The sequence below is a fragment of the Podarcis muralis genome, chromosome 1, assembly GCF_964188315.1.
Source record: "Podarcis muralis chromosome 1, rPodMur119.hap1.1, whole genome shotgun sequence".
NCBI lineage: Eukaryota > Metazoa > Chordata > Lepidosauria > Squamata > Lacertidae > Podarcis > Podarcis muralis.
Genome location: NC_135655.1, coordinates 71,733,485 through 71,756,691, shown reverse-complemented (window position 1 = coordinate 71,756,691; position 23,207 = coordinate 71,733,485). Strand labels below are relative to the sequence as shown.

General features: G+C 41.7%; 1 protein-coding gene across 1 annotated transcript in view; it reads right to left on the bottom strand.

Annotated features, from left to right (window-relative positions):
* Positions 1 to 17,620: 17,620 nt before the first annotated feature.
* OTOG (otogelin) overlaps positions 17,621 to 23,207 on the bottom strand; it is a 106,268-nt gene continuing 100,681 nt past the window's right edge. The window contains exons 55-56 of the mRNA XM_028732722.2: positions 21,535 to 21,614; positions 17,621 to 21,403 (exon numbers count right to left, since the gene is read on the bottom strand). Coding sequence (XP_028588555.2) covers positions 21,203 to 21,403; positions 21,535 to 21,614 — 281 coding nt within the window. The 3' untranslated portion in view covers positions 17,621 to 21,202. The remainder of the gene's footprint in view (positions 21,404 to 21,534; positions 21,615 to 23,207) is intronic.

Genomic DNA, 23,207 nt, shown 5'->3' with positions numbered 1-23,207 from the left:
AATTGCATTCTAATGAATTTTGCATACGTTTGTTTCTGCTTTTGTTTACGTATAACTTATAAGTCTTCTCAGTGTGCTTTCCAGTCATATAATTCAAATCAATCAGCTTTCATCTCTTCAGTTTCAGTCAGTCTAGTTTTACCCTGGAGAACATTCCCCAACCCCAACGAAGATCTGTTTATTGAAAGGCCGTGTATTTTAAATGAAATTGAACACTCTTCAGGAAACTATGGCTAAGCATATCTGCTCTTCTAGGTGGGGACCAAATAAAGTTTTTGAAGGAGTTGAATTATCTTTCTCCTCAAAGCAAGAACTCAAAAGCAGGCAATGTTGCCCTCCATAAGTTGTTGGACTGCAACTCCCATCATCCCTCACCATTCATCATGTTGACTGGGGTTGATGAGCGTTCGAGTCCAACCACATTTGGAGCACACCTCATTGGCTATTCCAGCTCTAAAGAATGTCTGTGTGATTCAGCACTAACTTGTTTAACAGCTACCTGGAGGAAGCCCTAGAAGTCTGTCACAGTGAGGAGAACTGTGGATTTTTAAAGCTGATGAAAATCTTTTTTAAAGTGAAAAGCTTGGTGGATCAGAGGTTCGTGTTAACATCATGTGAAAGCAAATCCCCTTTTCTCATAGAATCTGTCTGTTTTCATAATAATACACTTACTTCCAAGTACATATGCTGAAAAATTGAGGAAAGACTAGCAAAAGTGATAAACACAATCGAAAATGTACATTTATTCAGTAAACATGTGTTGTGTCATATGGGAGAGATCATACTTCACCTCCCTGCCCTTTCAACAGATTGTTGGCATTATTGCAGATGATTTGAGCAGTGGCTAGATGGGCTTTGTGAGGGTCCACAGGGGTACTTGTCCTTGCCCCCCCCCCCCATTCTAAATGTATTTATTTTGATGTACACAGAAGTGTGCACATCCAGCCAACCAACAGGAGGCTTAGAGTGATTGCTAAAACTCCTGTTGAGAGTGGCTGCCAAGCTCAGACTTAGAGCTTCTCTGCAGGAGAGCCTTCCATGACAGGCAGGCAGCTCAGATGGATGCTGCTTGTTCTAATCTAATGATGATTCTGCAAATGTTACAACAACTGGAAACACTAGAAATACAGTGATAATATAAATGAGTGGGTTGTGCCTTTTTGTGATCTGGTGAGGAGCTTGGGGTGCTGTTGGACACAGCCTAGGGGCAGGTGGGGGTGGAACAAAAAACAGAAACCACAAGTAACCCAGCAAGAATAGAAACCAAGAATGCTGACAAGGTTCAAAGGAAATGGGAAAAGACAATCCTTTTCTTGGGAAACAAACTTAGTGCTACTGTTTTGAATGACTGAAGGCTGGGCGCAGGGTGGAAAGGCACAAATGTTTTCTATATAAGGTTGCTAAAGGCAGAAAGCAAAGAAAAATAAGGATTTCAGTTTGTTTATGTCAGGGTTTAGCTATGGATATGCACAACTTACTCAAAGATCTGAAGACAGCTAGGGTCATCTAGGACCCTGGCACCTGGACAGTTTAGAAATACGATTTCTGCAGCCTCATCCTATCGGGAGTAAGAGGCTGAGCCACTCTGCTCTGTCCTCACCCATTACACCATGAATCCAGGACAGAGGTGCCAATTTGAATAAAATATGGGAGGGGCAGGTAAGCCCTACCTGCATAATTGCAGACTCTTCAAGTGTCCCTATTTTTTTCCAGGGACAGTCCCTGTTTTACAGAGCCATCCTGGTTTCTGATTTGCTCCCAGAATGTCCCACTTTTCCTTAGGACTTCCCTCTTTCAATCAGAGAAATGTTGGAGGGCATGGACCCCCAAGCCAGGGAGATAAGTAACTATACCACCTTCAGAAGACACATGAAGGCAGCCCTGTAAAGGGACGTTTTTGAATGTTTCATGTTATATTGTGTTTTTATATATGCTGGAAGCTGCCCAGAGTGGCTGGGGAAACCCAGTCAGGACATTCCTATTTTCATCAAAGAAATGTTGGAGGGTATGTAATTGATCAGACCTGCTTAGGGAAGTTTTTAATGACTGATGTTTTAATGTATTTTTAATCTTGTTGGAAGCCACCCAGAGTGGCTGGGGAAACCCAGCCAGATGGGTGGGGTACAAATAAATTGTTGTTGTTGTTGTTGTTGTTGTCGTCGTCACATGATATGGTACATGCACACCATTTGAATGGCTATGCTCATCAGCTTGGGCTTGGCCCCATCAAGTATTTTATTGGGAAGGGGGTCAAAGGGACCTCAGCCCCTTGGAATTGACTCCTATGCTCCAGGATAACCTCAGCTACTGGGCCCCAGACACATACTGACCCTCAGGTTCCCTTCCAATTCTACAGTTCTTTGGTTCTATCATTATTCAATTCAATTCAAGCCAAAGTCTATAGCTCTCTTTCTAGCAGACAACATGCAGATGGAGCTGGCGGTGTTTAAATGAAACAAATGCAAATATGACCTCCATATCTTACCATTTGACAATACTGAGGGAGAATATTCATTACTTTGTTTTTGGTATATTACTATATTTGAAATTTGAAATTCTTTGATGTGAAAATTAAGACAGTATTAACTAGCACCTATCCCCTTCAAATATTAAACTCAACCTGTATGTGAAATGTGCTAAACATGCTTCCAATATACTAGAGGGGAGAGGAGGCCATAAACAAGAATATAAGACTAGGCCAATTTGAATTTGGGGTGGGGGTGGGGTGGTTTTCTGCTTCCATACTATAGAAAGTATACTAGTCCAGTCCAACATGTGTCTAGTAAGAACATAGCCTGATTGGGTTCAGTAGTACCAACTCCCAGGTTTGTGAGTAGAGGACTACAGCCTAAGGCTGTTTTCCAGTGGTTATTTCTCTGAGCTAACCTTGTAGTGTGAGAAAAGCACTATGGCACCATCTGGTGACAGCCTAAACAACACAATTGTTACAGCGCAGCTTTAAAATTCCATCTAACCAGGTGTGAGGCGAGGGGAGAGGAAGCAGTGACTAGGTTTTTAAACAGAACCATCTACACTGGCACAGGTAGATTAACATAGCAGGCATCCAAGCTTACTGTGCATTGGTTCAGTGGAACAGCTGCTGAGAGGCTGGCGCTCAGTAGGAGAGCACGCCTTGTCTGCAGAAGGTCATTCCTTGGCATTGCCATGTAGGACTCCTACCTGAAACCCTGGAGAGCTGCTGCTAGTTGTGTTATGAAACTCCCTGAGATCTAAGGATATAGCGTGATATACATATTTAAATAACAATAATAACAACAACAATAGTAGTAGTCAGTGTTGACAATACTAAGCCAAATGGACCAAGTGCCTTGGTATAAGACCTTTTGTGAGTGCACAAAAGAAATGCTTTTTTAAATAAATAAATAAAAATGAAGCACATTAAATAAATATTGCTCTAAGGATCTTAGTGCTCCATAGTGTCTTTTTGTCAATCAGAACTGACTTTCTGGAACATACATGAGACAAGATTGCAGCACTCAAGATCAGCCACATAAGTTCAGGGTGAGTTTTGCCCTAGTATAGGCAGAAGGATTTGGACTGTGAGGAAAATGCTCAGCATTGACTGAGCCAACTGTCACTTTGGTGCTTTATAGTGCAGGGGCTGTAATGATTATACATTCTTTAATCCCATTTCCTTCTAGAGAAACAATAGATTTACTGTGACTTTATGGCCTCTGCATGTCAATCAATGGGGTTTCCGTCACCAGCATTCTTTCCTTACCACTGACCTGTTGCTTCTACTTGGCCATAAGCCGTACAGTAAACCCTTTCGTGCTGTATAGTTTGATTCAGACAATGCCAACAGCCCTACTCACGTGCCTTTCCTGCTGGAGCTGAAGGCTGCGGTTGAACATCTTGTTTTTTCATTTGCTATAGACATTTGTTCTTGCAGCTGACCATGGGCAGAAAATTTTGCTTGTGTTCCAGGAAAGGACAGCTGCACCACAAATTACCTTAAACCTCCTTGCTTCAGGGATTAGCCGGGTACAGTGAAGTGTGTGTATCTAAGAAAGTGGGGCTTTTCTTACCATAAACACGGTTATTAACCTTTTCTTTACCAGGGACATTTCAAAACAGAAAAAGGAGACAAGTCGTTCTGTTAATTCATTATTTAAATTAGGTGCTACTTGCTCTTGATAGTGTTCTGCTCCTTCTTCACCTCTTTTACAGAATCATAGAGTTGGAAGAGACTTCAAAGGCCATTCACACACAGACACCAGCCACTGCAGCAAACCCTAATGGGTGGTCATTCGGCCTCTGCTTTAAAAAGTAAAAAAGGAGAGACCTCCATCTTCTGAGGTCAAATAACTCATACCATCAAGAGGTTCTTGTCATTGAACTTGTTGACGCAGTCCTACCTCTGAAGCAACAGAAAACAAATTTGCTCCATTAGCTACATGGCAACCCTCTCAATATTTGAATGTGGCTACTACATTATCCCTGAAACATCTCCTCTCCAGGTTAAATATTCCCAACTCTTCCAGCCTTTCCTCATAGGTTCCATGTAGGTCTCTGGGACCTTCTTCTTTAAGATGAAAAAATGGCTGGCAAGCTGGGATGTGTGCAGAGAAGGGTGACTAAGATGGTGAGGCCAACTAGGGACCAAGCCCTATGGGGAAAGGTTGAAAGTGAGTAATGCACTTCCATATGAATTAGCCTTATCTTACTTGGGTGGCCCATGGACTGCGTTTAGTTCTCGGAGGCCTTCGTTTTGGGCCACAGTGGGTTCGCCTGCCACATTCTCACACTGCCACTTTTTGCTGCCTTGGTGGAGAAATAAAGTAATGGATATATAAAGCAGTACAGGGTCAGTGTATAGAAAAGGGAACTGACAGCTGAAACTTAAAAATGTACTGCTGTGATAATGATGATTTTGTATCATGTGCTATAAAATAGCGGGGTCTGGACAGCAGAGGGCGGATGAAATCAGAAGGGCTGTTGAAGGTTCCTTAACAGTCAGTGGCAAAGTTGCCAAGCTGGGTCCTATGCTGACATGAGAAAAATGGGACTGTTACAAAATAATTAGCCAATTAAAATATGTGATATCTCCTTCTTTGCCATTAACTTTTACATCTTCCTGCTCCAAACCTAACCAGAACAAAGGGGAATTACAGAAGGGCTATATCTTAGCAATATCAGTATAGTGTTTTGAATGTATGTTTATACCTGACTTAAGTCCAGGGGCCGCGGGTGGCGCTGTGGGTTAAACCACAGAGCCTAGGGCTTGCTGATCAGAAGGTTGGCGGTTTGAATCCCCGCAACGGGGTGAGCTCCCTTTGCTTGGTCCCTGCTTCTGCCAACCTAGCATTTCAAAAGCACTTCAAAGTGCAAGTAGATAAATAGGTACCACTCCGGCGGGAAGGTAAACAGCGTTTCCATGCGCTGCTCTGGTTTGCCAGAAGCGACTTAGTCATGCTGGCCACATGACCTGGAAGCTGTACGCTGGCTCTCTCGGCCAATAAAGCGAGATGAGCGCCGCAACCCCGGAGTCGGTCACGACTGGACCTAATGGTCAGGGGTCCCTTTACCTTTATATCTTAGCAATATCAGTATGGTGTTTTGAATGTATGTTCATCCTTGACTTAAGCATTGGTCCAGTGACAAGTAGCATGACAGGTGAAAAGATGGTAAAGAAGATAATACACTGGCAGGGTGCTTCTACCATTTCAGGAGGCCAGAAAGCAGTTATACAGAGGCTAGACATCATATGACCAGACCAAAATGCTTTTATATTACACAAGCAGCTTGCAACGTCTGTGTAGAGACTGTGTAGGCAACCGTGCTTTGAAAGAAGGGTCTGTAACAAAATCCTGCAGTGTGTTCTTGTCAGTGTTCCAGTCAGTCAAGCATGCATTCTTCAAGATACTTCATTTCATTCTCCTTTCCACCAGTTGATCACCACTCCATAGTCATTGAGCCTGCTCAGACCTCTCTGTGCTTCTTTAGGAGTTCCCCCCCTTTAGGGTTTCCACACATGTATCAATATTATTTGTAATTCTTCGAATGTTAGGGCTCCCCCAGTTCTGCTAATACCCCTAGATAGTGCTGATTTGGTTTCATTAGAAAATACACTCATTTCCAAACTTCATAAACAGAGAGAATGTTCTTAAGCCTTTCTCTTATTGAAGGAGAAGAGGCTACAACATGGGCAGAATTTGCTCATAGAGCTTGCTCCAGAGGAAGGGAGTGCATCCTTCTGGTCAACATAAATATTATGTTAATTATACATTTTTAAAAAGCATGCTTATAACTTTGTGATCAAAACTTCCTCCAGCTACAGTGGTACCTCGCAAGACGAATGCCTCGCAAGACAAAAAACTCGCTAGACGAAAGGTTTTTCCGTTTGCGAGTTGCCTCGCAAGACGAATTTCCCTATGGGCTTGCTTAGCAAGACGAAAACGTCTCGCGACTCTGTTTCCTTTGTCTAAATAATAATTCGCAAGACGAAAAATTCGCTAGACGACAAAACTTGCGGAACGAATTAATTTCGTCTTGCGGGGCACCACTGTACATGCCAGGGGGTGGGGCCTAGAGGAGAGGAAAAATGCTGATCTGCTTAAATGAGCTATGGTTGACTGAAGTAAATCCTAGCACCGATTTCATTTACAGAGCAGAAGCAGAAGAATAGAGGATTCTTGAGTTTAACTGTGACCCTGATGCAGGATGACCAGTCATCTATTGCCAGCTCTTAGCAAGGACAGAAGAGGTATATAGTGATATTGCCTTCAGTAACATTTGGAGAAAATAGAACTGGCTGCAGAACAACATATTCCCTTGGCATCTCTGGCTCCCGGGATAATTGTTGCAACATAAAAAGCAATGCCGTTACATTTGTCATGAATCAAAATAACAATGGTATGCTGCACTCTGGCATGATTGCATTCATACAATATCAGAACTATGCAATAATGTATGGTTATTCTGTTCCCTGTCCACCTTACTCTTCTAGCTCTACAAGTCTTCAATGAGCTATCTAAAGTCCATAGGCCTTATAGATTAACTTCAAAACCATTAAAGTGTCTATTTTCAGACTTGACTAATTCATGTACATGCTCCACCTCCTGTTTACAGACGCATTCATATTAGGCTTCTTGAGGAAGCTGAGCAGTAGTGAAAGAGTTAAGAGTTTATTGTGCTTTAACACACTTCAGCAGATCATCTTTCAACAATGGCAGTAAAATCAGCATGTAGCTTGAATTTTCTATGGTTGAACCTTGAACGTGAATCATTATATTACAATGTAGTTATTGATTTCAACAGGAAGAGGATTAAGCCCAGAAAATCAGGTTAGGAACCTGAAACTTGACTGAGGAAAATGGAATTTTTCTGGTGCTAAAAACCTCTTATGTTATGTAAAATACATTAAAATTGCAGACAAGAGATTTGCCCATTTGGAAAATATCATTGCTTGTCATCTGAGAAAATACAGATCTGTAGTAAGGTGAAATTTTCTTGATAAGTGTTGCATTTTTTATTTCTATAATACACAAAAGATTCAGGCACATCTTACATAAACATCAAACTTTCATATATCCCTAAAGGTGTGGGATATCAAAATTACCTCATTTGACTGAATGAAAATGGTCTCTGAAAGTTCTCCACCCTAATGGGGAGAAGAACAGGCATAATGCCAGAAGCCTGAAGGGAACCTGAAAAAAGAAATTCTCTTTTGGGAAATTTCAGCTCAGTTAATAATGAAACTTTACTGCTAGATCAGACTGTTGGGTGAAGAAAGCAAAGAACTAGGGGAATAACTGGAAAGAAGAGAGGGCAATCCCATTCCTTCATTTAACAATATTATAATATAAATAATAGTAAAAATGGATCAAAAGTTGCACCTGAAATTCTCCCCTATTTGAGGATTGAAAATAGTGAGAGGGTATTTTGCCAAATGTTCTCTGTGAGGACCCTGAAATTTTCCAACTTTTGTTTAAATTTTTGTTTGGCTCAGCTCAACTTACCACATTTTATTAAGTTCAAACCTATTAATTAAAAAGTAATTTCTAAGCACAATTCTGAACACTGAATTCTGTTCAAGATCAGGGCCTAATAATGTAAGACTTCATTTTTTAAAAGTGTATATACTTTTCTAAATTGGTATTTTATTTTACATGAGAACATAAGAATGGCATTGCTAGTTCAGACCAAGTGTTCATCTAATCCAGCATTCTCTTCACAACACTGTCCAACCAGTTGGTTTCCACACCTTGGACTTCATTTGTATGGCCACAGTGGCTCTGCCCTGACTATTTCTTTAAAGCCTACATCTGATAAGTGGTATGTTCTCTCAGGACACCAACAGGGCTGGTGTTTCTGGGACAGATGAAATGAACTTCAGAAGCAAAGTTCAATTTCTCCATTGGAATCATTGCACACAGTTGTCAGTAAAGCTGCCAGTCATGAGACTTGAAGGAGTGGTGCTCCAACAGTGAGTATGTCAGAGAAGATAGATAGTATGGGAGATGAATCTCATAATGACTACAGAACACACCTCTGAAGTTTACAGATCATTCTGTAGAAAGACCTGGCAGTCTTAGAAACAAATGAAGCCGAGTTGAACTAAATGAAGTCAGGAACTAAGTGAATCTTGGGAAGGAGTATTTTCTATTACAGTTCAATGGTGCAATATTTCAGATGCCCACCAGGCAGCAGATTTCTTGGCCTTTTTGAAACGTGTGCAAGAATAACTACAAGAGGGTTTGTTTTAAATTTAAATCTCCGCTTGATACTTTATAAATTGGTTTGGCACTTGATGATAAAGGACAGGGTCCATGAACCTGTGTTTTAAAGCAAATATATTCTAAACAGGCTTTGGCACTGGACGTGCACCTGGCATCACTTCCAGTCTGTTCTCAGGCACCTCTTGCCGCAATAATAATAATCTGGGCAGGATTTGCACTAATTCCTCATATTAAAAGTACATCTTAAATGTTTGGGAGGAGGATTTTCTTAAACAGCATCTTGCACCAAACATTATGCTGCAAACGTTTGCAAGACTTTAATTTGAACTTCAAATGACATATTAACCAAAATAGACTAGATGAGCAATAAGCAAGCCTCAGACTTTGTAACTCGGCTAGGCTTTCAGTTCATTCCAAGTATCTAGATCATAATTTAATAGTTTCAGAGAAGGGGAGTGTAACAGGAGATGAGTCCTCAATGACACATTGATTAAAATAGCTACTTGAAAAAAAATGCCTTGGATTTATCTATGTATTGGTAGGAAGGTGACCTTGGGTTGATGCATAAGGTGAGTAGAACTGGACATACCAGCAAGTGAAGGTTTCTCATTAGGCAAATACTTCTACAAACAAAAAGTTTATAATCTCACTTTTCAAGAATATCTGTGGGTATACTTTATCAGTTTGCCTTTTTAAATACAACTCCCATTTTTTCTATCAGCCTTGCCAGCAGGGGCTGATGGAAATTGTAGTTCAAACATCTGAAGGACACCAATTTGGGGAAGGTTAGAGGCTAGCCTTGGGTCAAGGCCTGACCCAATGTTGTTGTTGCTGCTGTTGTTTTAATTAGCTTAATTTACTGTTGGATTATCAAAATTGGTGTTTATATCAGGTTATGCTAGGGTGGAAGTTGTATAATGAATGTAAACATTCATGTGTTATCAGATAATGACAATTTTACTGTACAGTGGTACCTTGGGTTACATACGCTTCAGGTTACATACGCTTCAGGTTACACACTCCACTAAGCCAGAAATAGTGCTTCAGGTTAAGAACTTTGCTTCAGGATAAGAACAGAAATCGTGCTCCAGCGGCGCAGCGGCAGCAGGAGGCCCCATTAGCTAAAGTGGTGCTTCAGGTTAAGAACAGCTTCAGGTTAAGTATGGACCTCCAGAATGAATTAAGTACTTAACCTGAGGTACCACTGTATTTGGGTTTAAGGACACAGAAATAAACGGATTATTGTAGTCTGAATACTCACTGAGGATCTAGGAAGGTTTAATGGTTAGGCACTGTGTGTAGCACATACTTAGTAACACAGCCCAAGAGAACTATTGTACTTCAGATTGTCTTATTTAGGAGAAAGCATTTTGGATGAAGCAGCACCATATTTTCTTTGATCTGCTGCTCATACACAGAACAGCAAGAACAGGCTAAATAAAAGACAAGGTATCTCAGTAGCACTCAGAGGTTAGGTGGTGGGGTCACTCAATTAGAAGAAGCCTATGCTAGGATTTGAGAGACAGGACATGAACTGAGATAGGAAATTCACTGCCAAGCAGCTAGTGAGCATTTTATGGAAGCAGAGAAAGACATGAGGCCTTTGCTGGAAGTGAAGCTCTGCAGATCCAAGTGGGATGGGTGAGATGGAGCTACCAGGTTCAGAAAGTCCAAGGAGAGGAGAAATTGCATTGTGATATTTCACTAGGAACATCAACATGCTCAAAGCTGATCCTCAAACAGGAGAGGACTTTTATCGGAACTGAATATCTAAATCGGAAGCTGAGGAATAAGGGAGCAAAATGTAGTTCTTCCTATACTGATTTGGTTTGACCCCACAGTTTGAGGCCCACAGTATACTCTGACTTAACTGTACAGTGGTACCTCAGGATACAGACACTTCAGGTTACAGACACTTCAGTTTACAGACTCCGCTAACCCAGAAGTAGTACCTCAGGTTAAGAACTTTGCTGCAGGATGAGAACAGAAATATTGCGGCGGCAGCAGGAGGCCCCATTAGCTAAAGTGGTACCTCAGGTTAAGAACAGTTTCAGGTTAAGAACGGACCTCCAGATCAAATTAAGTTCTTAACCCGAGGTACCATTGTATTGTGTTTCCTTGACCTCCACTTTCTTGCTTTTTCTTCTTCTGGAGAAGTGATTGCTCAGACTTTCAGCTTATAAAGGAGAAAATGTGTCATCTATCAAAATATGTCTGTATGCAGTCTTAACTTCTAGCAATGTGATATGCATGTAAAGCCCTCGAAAAGTTGTCCCCTTGTTTTTTAGCCTAGGCTCGAGGGTGCATTACCCCAGTTACAAGAAAGATACATTTGTACGGGCATACAATGTGACAGCTCCTGAAAGTATCATATTCATCTCTGGAAAAGTTTGTGCCTTGGAGGAAGAACCATTCTAAAGAACTCTTACTTGCATTACACTTACTTACATTGCTTGTATCCATATTGCAAACATAAAGCCTATAACCAATAGAATGTACAGTACATTTAATTCCAAATTTGTTTTTTTCCTATCTTGTTAACAGTGTTTATATGCACATACAAGGAGTTCAAGTAGAGCTTAAATTGTCCAAACGTCATTTGAGAGCAGGGTTTGAGATCTTTGTCATCTCCATTAAGTATGGATGGTGGGGATGAGCATGAAGGCCTTTTTCGTTGTGGCTCCTGAACTATGGAATGGCTCCTCTCTGGCTAGAGCTTTCAGGCTATTGGTTTTTATCTGATGTTTTCTGGTGTGTTTAATGCCATAATTTTACGGTTGTTGCTGTCTGAGATTTCATTTTCATTTTTTGCTATCATTTTTCTGTGTGCTATGTTGAGTGCACATTGACACAGAATATAAATATTGCACTAAATACATAAAATAAAATAAGACTGGTTTAAAGAAAAGCCTGTACAAGTGCATGGGAGGATTGCTGATTTCCCAGCCCCCATAAATAAAATTATATTTATATATATCACCTTTTCTCTAAGGAGCCCAAGCTGGTGTACACCCTTCTCCCTCTCCATTTTAACCTCACACGAACCCTGTGAGGAAGGTCAGACTAAGAGATAGTGACTGACCCAGTGATACCCAGTGAGGTTGAGGACTGAGTGAGGATTCGAACCCCAATCTCCTAGATCAGGGGTCAGCAACCTTTTTCAGCCGTGGGCTGGTCCACCGTCCCTCAGACCATGTGGTGGGCCAAACTATTTTTTTTGGGGGGGGGGAATGAAAGAATTCCTGTGTCCCACAAATAACCCAGAGATGCATTTTAAATAAAAGGACACATTCTACTCATGTAAAAACACGCTGATGCCCGGACCGTCCGCAGGCTGGATTTAGAAGATGATTGGGCCGCATCCGGCCCCTGGGCCTTAGGTTGCCTACCCCTTTCCTAGATCCTAGTTCAGCACTCTCAAATACTACATCACATGGGCAACCCTTAATAGGTTGTAGGTGCCACTCTTGAGAGTTCCCAGACTTCACATGTGGGCTTTTAGGGAGAAGTAGGGAACTGCTGCCAGAAAGAGAAGTGCCAATGTAATTTAAAATTTCTTCCCCTATACACATAAATTTGTGTACTAGGCCCCAATCTGTTTTACATCATTCCAGTACAGTGGTACCTTGGTTCTTGAACTTAATCCATTCTAGGAGTTTGTTCAACTCTCAAAACCATTCAAAAACCAAGGCACGGCTTACGATTGGCTGCAGGAGCTTCCTGCACTCAATCAGAAGCCACTTTGGAAGTTCAGCTTCCAAAAAATGTTCGCAAACCAGAACACTTACTTCTGGGTTTGCAGCGTTCAGGAGCCGATTTGTTTGGGAGCCAAGTCATTCAGGAACCAAGGTACCACTGTATACAAATGACCTATGCAGTAACAGATATCACAGGCTGATTTTCCATTGGTTGTGCAACAGCGTAGAATAAGAAAGTCAAGGGAAGCACTCCCCACTTGCCACAAAAACCCCTTAGCAATAAAAAAACCTCCTTAATAATCACAGCAGATTTGGCTTTTGCACTCCCATTAACCTGCTTGGCTCTGGGGGTCAGGTGCTATGTCCTCTGAGCTCATCAGAACCTCATGTCCTTTACTTCAGTCAACCCAGATCCAGTGTGCCTGTTCTTTCAGAATATTGATTCAGTCATTAAGCTGAAGATAGCAAGCATAAAGTAATGTGCAGAAGTGGAGCTTTGGGGGGGGGGGGAGTTGCTGCATTGTAGAATTATAAATGCATTTATTTAATATCACTGTATAAGCTTTAAACTATGTTGCTTTAAAAGCCATGGCAAATTTATGAATGAAACTGTGCAAAGAGGATTTAAAAAGGGCTCGGCAGCAAGTGTTCAGGGGTCTGGATGCAGCCTGCCACCAGGGTAGCATGAAATCATTTGATAATTACACCATAGCCAAGGTGGATTAGTGTACCATAAAAATATAGGGCTGCATTATTTTTATTTATATAACAGATGGATCCTAGAAAGAGACTTTAAAAAAACATGAATGCAACACCATGCCACTGTTGACAGAGGATTTAGAAGTGTTACAATACAGCCGGGCCAAAAAAACTGGGAAATGTCACCATTCCCTTCTCTCTTTTTTCCTGTCAAGGAGAAGAAAGCTGAGAAACAAATGTTTTAATGATATGCATTCCGTGCTGAGATCACTTAGGAAGCATTGTCAGAAAGGAAAGGTTGCTGTGGATAGGTGGTTTACTTCTCAGCTCCTTGCTTGAAAGAATTTAAGCTTAGAGGGAAGCACTGTAATATTTTGCTGTATGAAAAATTCAGCAGCCTAAAAGATTCTGCTTACAGCAATTGCCAAGCCTCTGCTTTATCCTGCAGGGCTTGTCAGCATTTGAACATTATTTAGCTCTTAATTTACTCCTCACTCTTCGAATTAGACTGAAGTAGTCCACTCCCACATGTATTTGAATTGGTAGCAGACATATTCTTTTGTGTTTATCCCAACTTTTCTATTTCTATTTCTATTATTATTATTTATTATATACCACCCTTCATCCAAAGATCACAGGGTGGTTCACAACATAAAAATACAAAATCAGAACACAAAATACATAATAAAACAAAAACTAACCAATAACCTCACCCAAAACACATTTTAAAGGCCACAGAATGTTCATCAACCAAAGGCCTGGTTGTAGAGAAAGCTTTTCACCTGGCGCCTAAAGATAAGTAATGAAGGCACTAGGTGAGTCTCCCTAGGGAGATAATTCAAACTGGCAATTTTATATTATGGTTTGAATACATGACGTTTCCAGCTTAGATCAAATTCCATCATTATATGGTAAATCATCTTCCTCCAGTTCTAGGATATTTTTGACTATTTTGAAATAGGTTCTCTTCAAAGGCAACAGAATTGGTCCTGATAAAGGTATAGTGCTGTTGTTGCTGTCATTTTCCCCCTAATTGACCAGCATGGCTGCCTGTGTCTTACGCAGCCCTTATTTACTAATGCTGATAATCAGGCAACGACGACAATACAAGATACACTAGTTCCCTGACTAAGCCACACTTGTTTAAAGAATGTCAGGCATTTTAACAGGATAATATTCCTCTAAAGGAATATACTGCAGAGGCCACATTCAATTACATCTCAGAACCCCCGTGGAAGCACAAGTCTCGAACGTCATCATACTGTGTGTGTGTGTGTGTGTGTGTGTGTGTGTGTGTTTTCTGTGTGTGCAGATCAGACCTATTATGGCCTGATCAAAATGCTAATTTCAAAATAGAACTTGTCTGTCTTCTGTCCTCTTTAGGAACTTAGGAAGCAAGAAGTCAACAATACAGCTGCCAGGAGGGAATAGGGTTTAGATAACACAGCTGTGGGATTAGGAAAGAGAGATCAAGAGCAAGAGTGCTCTTTAAGCTTCTACTGTAATTAAAACATGAAATGTGGAACAAATTGAATTTTGGAAGATCAGGTTTATAAAATAGTCAAATTTATTTTTATTTCAGTCCCGCAACAGGAAGATAATGATAGAAACACAAAGGGACAGTGGCCCTATATGTATGTTTAACCATTCACTATCAACATTAAACATATTTCTATTAAACAAACTTGATGATAGTCAACTATCACTGCTAGCAGTGACTGAGTCCTGTACATTAGTCAACAACTGATTAAAATCGGGGTGTTTACTGGTGCAAAAGGAGTCTCGCTTATTTGGTAACTAGAATAGAAACTTCCATGTTTAACTCCACATTCATGTACTTGCTAATTTAAAACACTGTGCTATCTTTCCAAAGGCAAAACTGACTAAAGAAACTTTATGTTAGCCTTTAAACCATGGGTAGGCAAACCAAAGTGGGACGTGGGTGGCACTGTGGTCTAAACCAGTGTTTCCCAACCGGTGTTCTGCGGCACACTACTGTGCCGCGAGACGTTGCCTGGTGTGCCGTGGGAGGGAGGCGGGCGAGTCGCACGGCGTCTCGGCGTCGGGCGGCAGCGAGCCCAGGAAGCGGCCCAGCCGGCCGGGGTCGCCCGCCTGCAGCAGCGCCTCGCACCCGCACGAGACCTGCTCCGCCGAGAAGCGGGCGAGCGCGGAGGATCGGGCGCGGCGGAGGCCAGCCCCGCGCTTGGAGAGGACGCAGCAGCCGTCGCCAAACCCGATCCTCCTCCTCCTGCTCCACCGCCGTCCTCTGGCTCTCGGCCGGGAGGAGCCTGCGGCGACGGGGCGGGCGCCGAAGTTGGCAGAAGTTGGCGCGCCTCCTCGGCAGCGCCTTCGTCCTCCTCCTGCTGCCTCTGCTCTCCGGCGGCGGGGGCGCGCCGCCCTCCCCGGCCGGGGGGCTCGGCGGGGCCCGCGGGGAAGGAGGCCATGTTCGCGGCGCGCGGGATCGCGGCCCCCCTCGCCCGCCTCCGGCCCGCTCCCCTCCCCCTGCGCGCTGCCCTAGCCGTGCGGGTCTCCTCCCCCTGCGCCGCCGTCCCCTTTCCACATCCTAGGAGCCGCGGCGCGGCTCCCAGCCCGGGCTGGCCTCCGCCTCCTGGGACGCGCGCCCACCCCCGCGGCCCCCCAAACTTCGGAGCAACTCTCCAGACGCTTCTCCCCCGCCTCGGTCTCCCTCCTTTCCACTTCTCTTCCCCCCTTCCTTTCCTCTTTCTTTCTCTTTCTCTCCCACCCGCCTTTCCTTCTATTAACTTTCCTTTCCCCTCCCTTCGTCCTTCCTACTTTTACTCCTGGGCTCCTCCCCCCTTTGCGCAGCCACAAATCAATCTCTCTCTCTTTTTTCCCCTCTCTCTCTTCTTTGCTCAGACGCAAAAAAGCGCCGCTTTTTGGAAATCCGGACTCCTGTCCCCGCTGAAACGATACTTTAAAAAAGGAAGAACCCACTGGCTCTTATTTCTGTTTAAAGCAGTAGATCCCGAACTCTTTTGGCCCACTGCCCCCTTGGTTCCACATCCCCCAGTGTCCCCTATGCTTACTCTATAGAAAGCATTACAGGGGTTAACGCGGCTCGCTAAGGAAGATATTAATAGAATTCTGCATTTGGGGGGAGACCCTAACGGTCATCTACCATTACCTTCTATGCTGTTACTATTTTTTATTTTTTTTTACATAAGTAAAAAGTGACCTTTCCCCATCTGGCATGGTGGTGTGCCTCGAGATTTTTTTCATGACACAAGTGTGCCTTTGCCCAAAAAAGGTTGGGAAACACTGGTCTAAACCACTGAGCCTAGGGCTTGCCGATCAGAAGGTCAGCGGTTCGAATCCTCGCGACGGGGTGAGTTCCCGTTGTTCAGTCCCAGCTCCTGCCAACCCAGCAGTTCGAAAGCACATCAAAGTGCAAGTAGATAAATAGGTACTGCTCTGGCGGGAAGGTAAATGGCGTTTCCGTGCACTTCTCTGGTTTCTGCGGCCAAACAAGTAGAATGTGTGTTTTTATTTAAAATGCATCTCTGGGTTATTTGTGGGGCATAGAAATTCATTCACTTTCCCCCAAAAAATATAGTCTGGCCCCCCACAAGGTCTGAGGGACAGTGGACCGGCCCCCTGCTGAAAAAGTTTGCTGACCCCTTAAACACCAAAACCAAATGGATGAATGCTTTTATGCCAGGGGGCACCAATGCAAAAATGTGCCCACCCAGCAAAAAGTTTCAGTAAATATCCATTTAAAAATGCACAAGAGACTCTTTTCTCTTCCTACTCAGTTCTGGGTCAAACTTCCCTGCATCAAACATATTTGCATAAACATGCTAACATTTCATTGGATATCAAGGCTGCTCTGAACAAAGGAAAGGTGCAAAGAGCTTCTTTCTGTGAGTGTGACAATGGCTGATGTAGTTGCTTCTTCCTGGTTTGATGGTGGGAGCATGTCGCACAATTTTGTGGACCCTTTTCTTTTAATGTATTTAGATCTGGCAGCCATTTTGTCTTTGGCCACATCCCCCAAGGCAGCCATTTTGTGACAGGGACTCACAGCACTTTTTCAAAAGTCCAAACATGCCCACTGACCTGAAAAGGTTGGCAACCCCTGCTGTGAATGTCAAAGAATATATTTCTGATATATTTCTCTGTTGAAGGTAAAATTCTGGAAAGTGTCACAGGCATACTTCTAATGTCAGAAGAGACATTTGTGATAATCTGACACATGAGCTGCAGTAAAAGGCCAAAGGGCTCTACAAGAAGTACCTCTCATATTCATGACAGAAGGATCCCATGCATCCTTTGACGATTTGCTGGGGAACATGAGCAGAAAGAGCTATTATTGCACTTATGTCACAGGCATCTGGTTAGCCACTGTGAGAACAGAATGGTAGAAGAGATTAACTTCCTGTCTGATCCGACAGGACTCTTGGGTTATAAAATTGATAGAGGACCTCTGAAAGGAATATCGCCCTATTTAAACAGCCTCTATTTAAACTTTGGGGATAGAAACACAGTATCTTTGAAAGGCAATAATGTTTTTGATTTTTATTATCCAGGTTAAAATGTGACCATTTATGTTGCACATTCAGTGGGAACAATTCAGAAAGATGGTTTAGCATAAAAACAGAACTCTTTTACTTGATTAAAAAAAAACCAACAACCCACCACCATCCATCATTGGTCAGCTGTGTTGCAAAAACTCACTCGAGGATTTTTGTAACACAATATAAATGAAATACACCAGTGCAGTCTAGTTGCATCAAACACTTCAAAGCACTAGTAGAAAAAACTAATCTGTAAAATAGTGCCTGTTTATTAGATAAGTGAATATAACATGCAGCGTATGCAGAAAGTGATAGCAAACAAACCGATGTGACTTTTGCCTTAGTATTTTTTTATTATCATTGTAATTTAATTGCTTGCAAGAGGCAAATTCTAGTACCAGGGATTCTCAAAGGCAAGGTCAAAGTACATGAGTAGATTATTCTGTCCTGTCAATCAACCTGTCTACTTTTAGCATTTCACAAGCTGTTTTGTTATTTTGCTGCCACAGACTCAACACAAGTACTTCCCTGCTCCCCCGAGCATCTGGCATGGTGGGACAGTGCTACAGAGGTGCCCTCCTGATACTGGCATGGCTGCTTAGAGGATGGGGTGGTGTAGAACAGTAGCGAGGGTGGGGCTATGAGTACAAAAGCAAGTTTGGTTCCACCAGTGCGCCTGTGCGGTCCTGACCTTGCTGCCACCTTGTCTCACCCTTGGACCATCTGGGTGAGCAGCAGCAATGCTGGTGTTGAGAGATCGGCTCTGCCTCACAATACCAGCTGCTGGAAATAGTTCAGAAGCTGAATAATACAAAGTGATTGCATATAATATTGTTTTCTTGATTTCACAACACATATTTGATCGAACTGGTCAGAGAAAGTCAGGAAAGAATACATTTGATCAGAGAGAATCATGTGTCGCTTGCTGTTACAAACATCATGTAACCCATCTCTTTTGTTGATTTTGTTCTGAGAAGCCAGCTTCCATAACACATCACAAACTGCTTCTGAATTTATCCTGGCAGTGGAACAGACTCCCTCAGAAAGTGGTGGAGTTCCCTTCATTGGTGGTTCTTAAGCAAGGGTTGGGTGGCCATCTGTCGTGGATGCTTTAGCTGAGAGGCCAGCATTGCAAAGGATTGGATTAAATGACTCTCAGGGTCCCTTCCAACTCTACAATTCTATGATTCTGTGAAAAGTAGCTTGAAATGCAATGTATGGAAATTATCATTTGAGAAAAACGATCAGTCACCCCCAAACTACCTAACTATATAGACAGCTAGTTGTATATTTCTCTAGATGGTGGATATTCTCCTTAAGAGACACACAAATGTCACACATACAATATGATATGCTATAGAAGGCAAAAGATTTATTTTTCATATAAAATGTGTTTAAATGAAAGGAAAGGGAAACACTTTTTAAATTTGATAAACTGGTGTAAATCAGTTTGTCATACTGTTTTCAAGATGCAGCTATTGCTAATATTTAACTTGGATACTGTCAAATGGCAGATCTATATTTCCTAGCAAATATGCTTTTACATAACACCAGAAAATATTTAAAATATCATATTTCATACCAGGGAACATGTTTATATATACAGTTCTCAATATTGAAAATATTTCCCTGATAAACATAACTATATTTATATCGTTTGCCTTCTTTTGCATTATCAGCGTGATGTATACTTTCTTACAATTTACTTGCAGTGTCATCCAATGTATATACACTCATAACACAATATTGTCTAGGTATTACGACTACAATCCTATACAAACTTGCTTGGGAAGAAGTCACACTGAACTCAACAGGACATGCATAGGATTTCACAGTACACTATTTGAAGATGTGTGTTTTTTGTGGTGGGACGGACAAGGATAGCAAACATGTAGGAATGGGGTAGGAATCTGACTACTCTGATTCAAAAAACAAGTTTGTCTACTCCAACCTGGGTGGATCATGACCAGAATTGCCTTAATGGTCTTCAGAACCCTCAGTCTGGTAGGTTCGTTTACAATGCAGCCTGATGGCTGCCATCTTTTCCCCACCCCCAGCAATTTTCCTTTTAAACTTCTAAAACAGGGCATCCAATTGCCCACAGTCTGAGCACCTAGTGACACCGGGACTTCATGACGTTCCATCTCTGTCAGGGAGAATTGGACAGTAAAAGCATTACACAAGTCCTGCAACACTCAGGAGAGCTTACTGCACACTGAATCAATTTGCGTGGTGGCATAGAGTACCATGCACTAACCACTCAAGCTGAAAGCAGCTGGATGCCCTGCTTCAGGATTTTTTGTGGGGAGGGAAAGATTGGAGGCAGTGCCCAACTCTTGGACCACCTGGTATTTTATTTTATATTTTTAAAAGTATGTTTCTAGGCAGCTTTTTAAAGATTTTCCATTTTAAAAAATCTTCCCAGAAACAGGAAAGGATAAATTTAGCCCCACAGCTTCTGGAAACCGGGATAGACTGGTCTTTAATAGGTCCATCCATCCCTCCTAACCTGGCACCTTCCGGATGTTTCAGATTACAACTCCAATCAGTCCCGCTGAGCATGCCAACTGTCACAGACATTGACAGCTGCAGTCCCAAATATCTGTTGGTCACCCTGTTTTAAAAAGTGGTGGTGTGGTTGCACAGAATATAGAAGACTTCCACAAAAACAGTTCTGTCTGTTTCATGGCCTCTTTCAAAGGCAATCCCTTTTCTTTTGAAAGTTGGCACATACCACAATTTTTTAAAAAATGAAATTAATAACAGGACCAAAATCCTGCAATTTCAGATTTTTTTTTTGCTTTTGTTTTTATTATGGACTAGTAAAAGAAATCTAGCAGAAATCTAGAAATCTAATTGACCAAAAAGATACCCTTCCTTCCCAAACCACTAAAGAAGTACTACGTGTATCATCTTTCCATAATGCATAGTTAACTGAATGGGTTCACAGGGGAACACAGATCCATCTTATAGAACCATCATTAGTTGGGCACAACTTCTTCCTTGCAACGAGAACCGGATCACGGCTCTTCTCTTTTAGTGGTTCTAAGGGGTGGTTCATATATCACAATCAACCAATGATTTGTAGATTTAACAGCTTCCATGAATTCTATGCTTTCATAAGAACAATGTAACATGAACAAGCAACTTGCAAAGCAGTATGGCAATAACTTCCATGAATGGGAGAATTTGAAAATGCACATTTGCCTCTTCACAGCCATTGCTACCATGAAACTATGTTTCTCTGTTTAAATGTTACACTGCTCCTGTAAGTAGACCGGTCACACAATCTGTTAAGTGGCCAATTTTGTTGTATGAACTAACCCTTAGAATATTGTGCCTCATTGGAACCTTCAGATTTTTGTGGGGTTGTGTTCTGAAAATATAACATCAGTGCTGTAAGTTCATCTGTTCAGCAGAGATCCCAGAACACAATCCAGTTTATTTAAATGCTGATTTGTTTTGTAACTGTAGGCAACTGTGTCATCAACATTCTTTGTCCTAACTCAGGGAGTAAAATTATTTTCCCCCAAAGCTGTTGAACACATTGATTTCTTGTAGCATTGTTTCATGACCACTGGCAAGAACAGTCTGTGGGTTCTTGAATAGTATAGCTGACCCAGGTGGAGTTGCCACTGCAATATAGCTGCACATTTCGTCTGTGTAGCCCAAGTTCCCTGCAGCATTTGCAGAATCTTGCATATGTATTGATGTTATAATTATATATGCTTGCAGAAGGGCATTTTCCATCGCAGGAAACAATATTTACCTGGAAATAAGCAGAAAAATAACTTAATGTGCTAAGAGAAATGGCTAAATGGCTTCCAACCAACAATAATGCTAAACTTTCAGGGTAACAGAGTGCAAATAGTAGCGGGACACAGCTAGTCATTTACTTACTGGTGTGTTACTTCGACAATCATTCTTGCGTATTGTCATCCTAACAGTCACCTTTTTGCAGAATTTTCCATCTTCCTTGCCTGCAAAGAATGACGTGATTAGAAACCAGTTGATACACCAGGTAAGCATTAAGAAAATAAAAGACAAAGACCATGAGCAATGGTCTATGTCATTCAAATTTTGGACTCTCAAAATTGTTCTAAGCATTACATTTATTATCAGCACAAATATTCTATGTATCAAAAAATCTAAATATAGATAGGACTGTGTCAGTATAGTTGCCATTGAAAAATGAGTGGAGCTTGTACCAATGAAGTTCCTGGGGTGGACAGCACCCTAAAATTCACTTTCCAAATCAACAGAAAACTTAATTCCAAATGTATTTATTTTAAAGTACCAGTGTTTTTAATAATTGTTCTCAAGTAAGAGCTCAGGACTATAATCTAGGGCTCTAGTCTTAAATTACTTACTGCTAAGTAACCTCATGATTGTGAATAGGTCTATCTGAAAATGTGGAAGTAAACTACCCAAGTATTTTCCAAAAGCACTTAAAATAATTTAATTCAGCTGAATTCAATACTACTAAACTGGTGTTACATAAAAATAAATATGTTGTGTACATGGCAACATTCATAGTGCCAAGTCTACATTAATTACACCATCATATTTTGGGTAAGCAATTTGAAGATTGCACTCTAAGGGTTTCACACTATGACAACATGATGTGACATCCCAAATCAACACAAAGCCACAAAGGCAACAGCCACCAATGCCAAACTGTGTAATAGGGAACTAGATAGATGAGATGGAGAAACAGTGCAATTTGGAGGCAACTTTCCTATGCATGATACCCCACTCCAAATCTTCAACACCAGCCCAACTATTTTACATAGGAGTTACAAATGAATAACAGACAGGCTGCATTACAAGCTAGGATTTGTTTGCAACATATGAGATACCACTGTTCTTACATTGGCACAAACTCCTGAATAACACCAGTATTCACAGAGGTGTTTTATTGCTATCATTCTCAGTTCAAGCTACAAGCCTTTTAGCTGAGAGTGGCCCATCAGTGAGACCACCTTCACATGCAGCTGCAGTCGAGCTATTTCTTCGTGCTGCAATCCTTCATAGCTAGAAGCTACACATCACACTGCAGCCAACTGCCTTGAAAATATGGTTGGACAGGTGGCATACAAATATTTAAAATAAAACAAACAGGTCAACACGAACCATTTGCTTATTTACTCCGAATCCAATAGGAACTCTGCCAGAAGATAGGTGTCAATTGTATGGGGAATACTTTTGTGAAGGATTATTGCACTGTTTCTGGTTTGCAGTATTTCTCATTGAGCAACTACCAGCACCACATAATTATTTTTAGAAATGTTACATAGCAGATGATAATATTTAGCCATTCATTCAGCATATACCCAAGGAGACAGTGCTGTACACATATGCCATACTTTCTGGGTAAGTGTTATTTTAACAGCAAGCTTTAACAAGCAAAGCGATTAGTTTCTATCTTCTACAGCACTATGGAAATTACTGGAAATAGCAAGCAAAATAACCATGCAGCAAGCTAAAACACTATGCAAATGCTTACTACCAACAGTACATTGTTGGCTAACAACAATGCACTGCCCATACAGTGCAAAATGAAAAGATGTGTG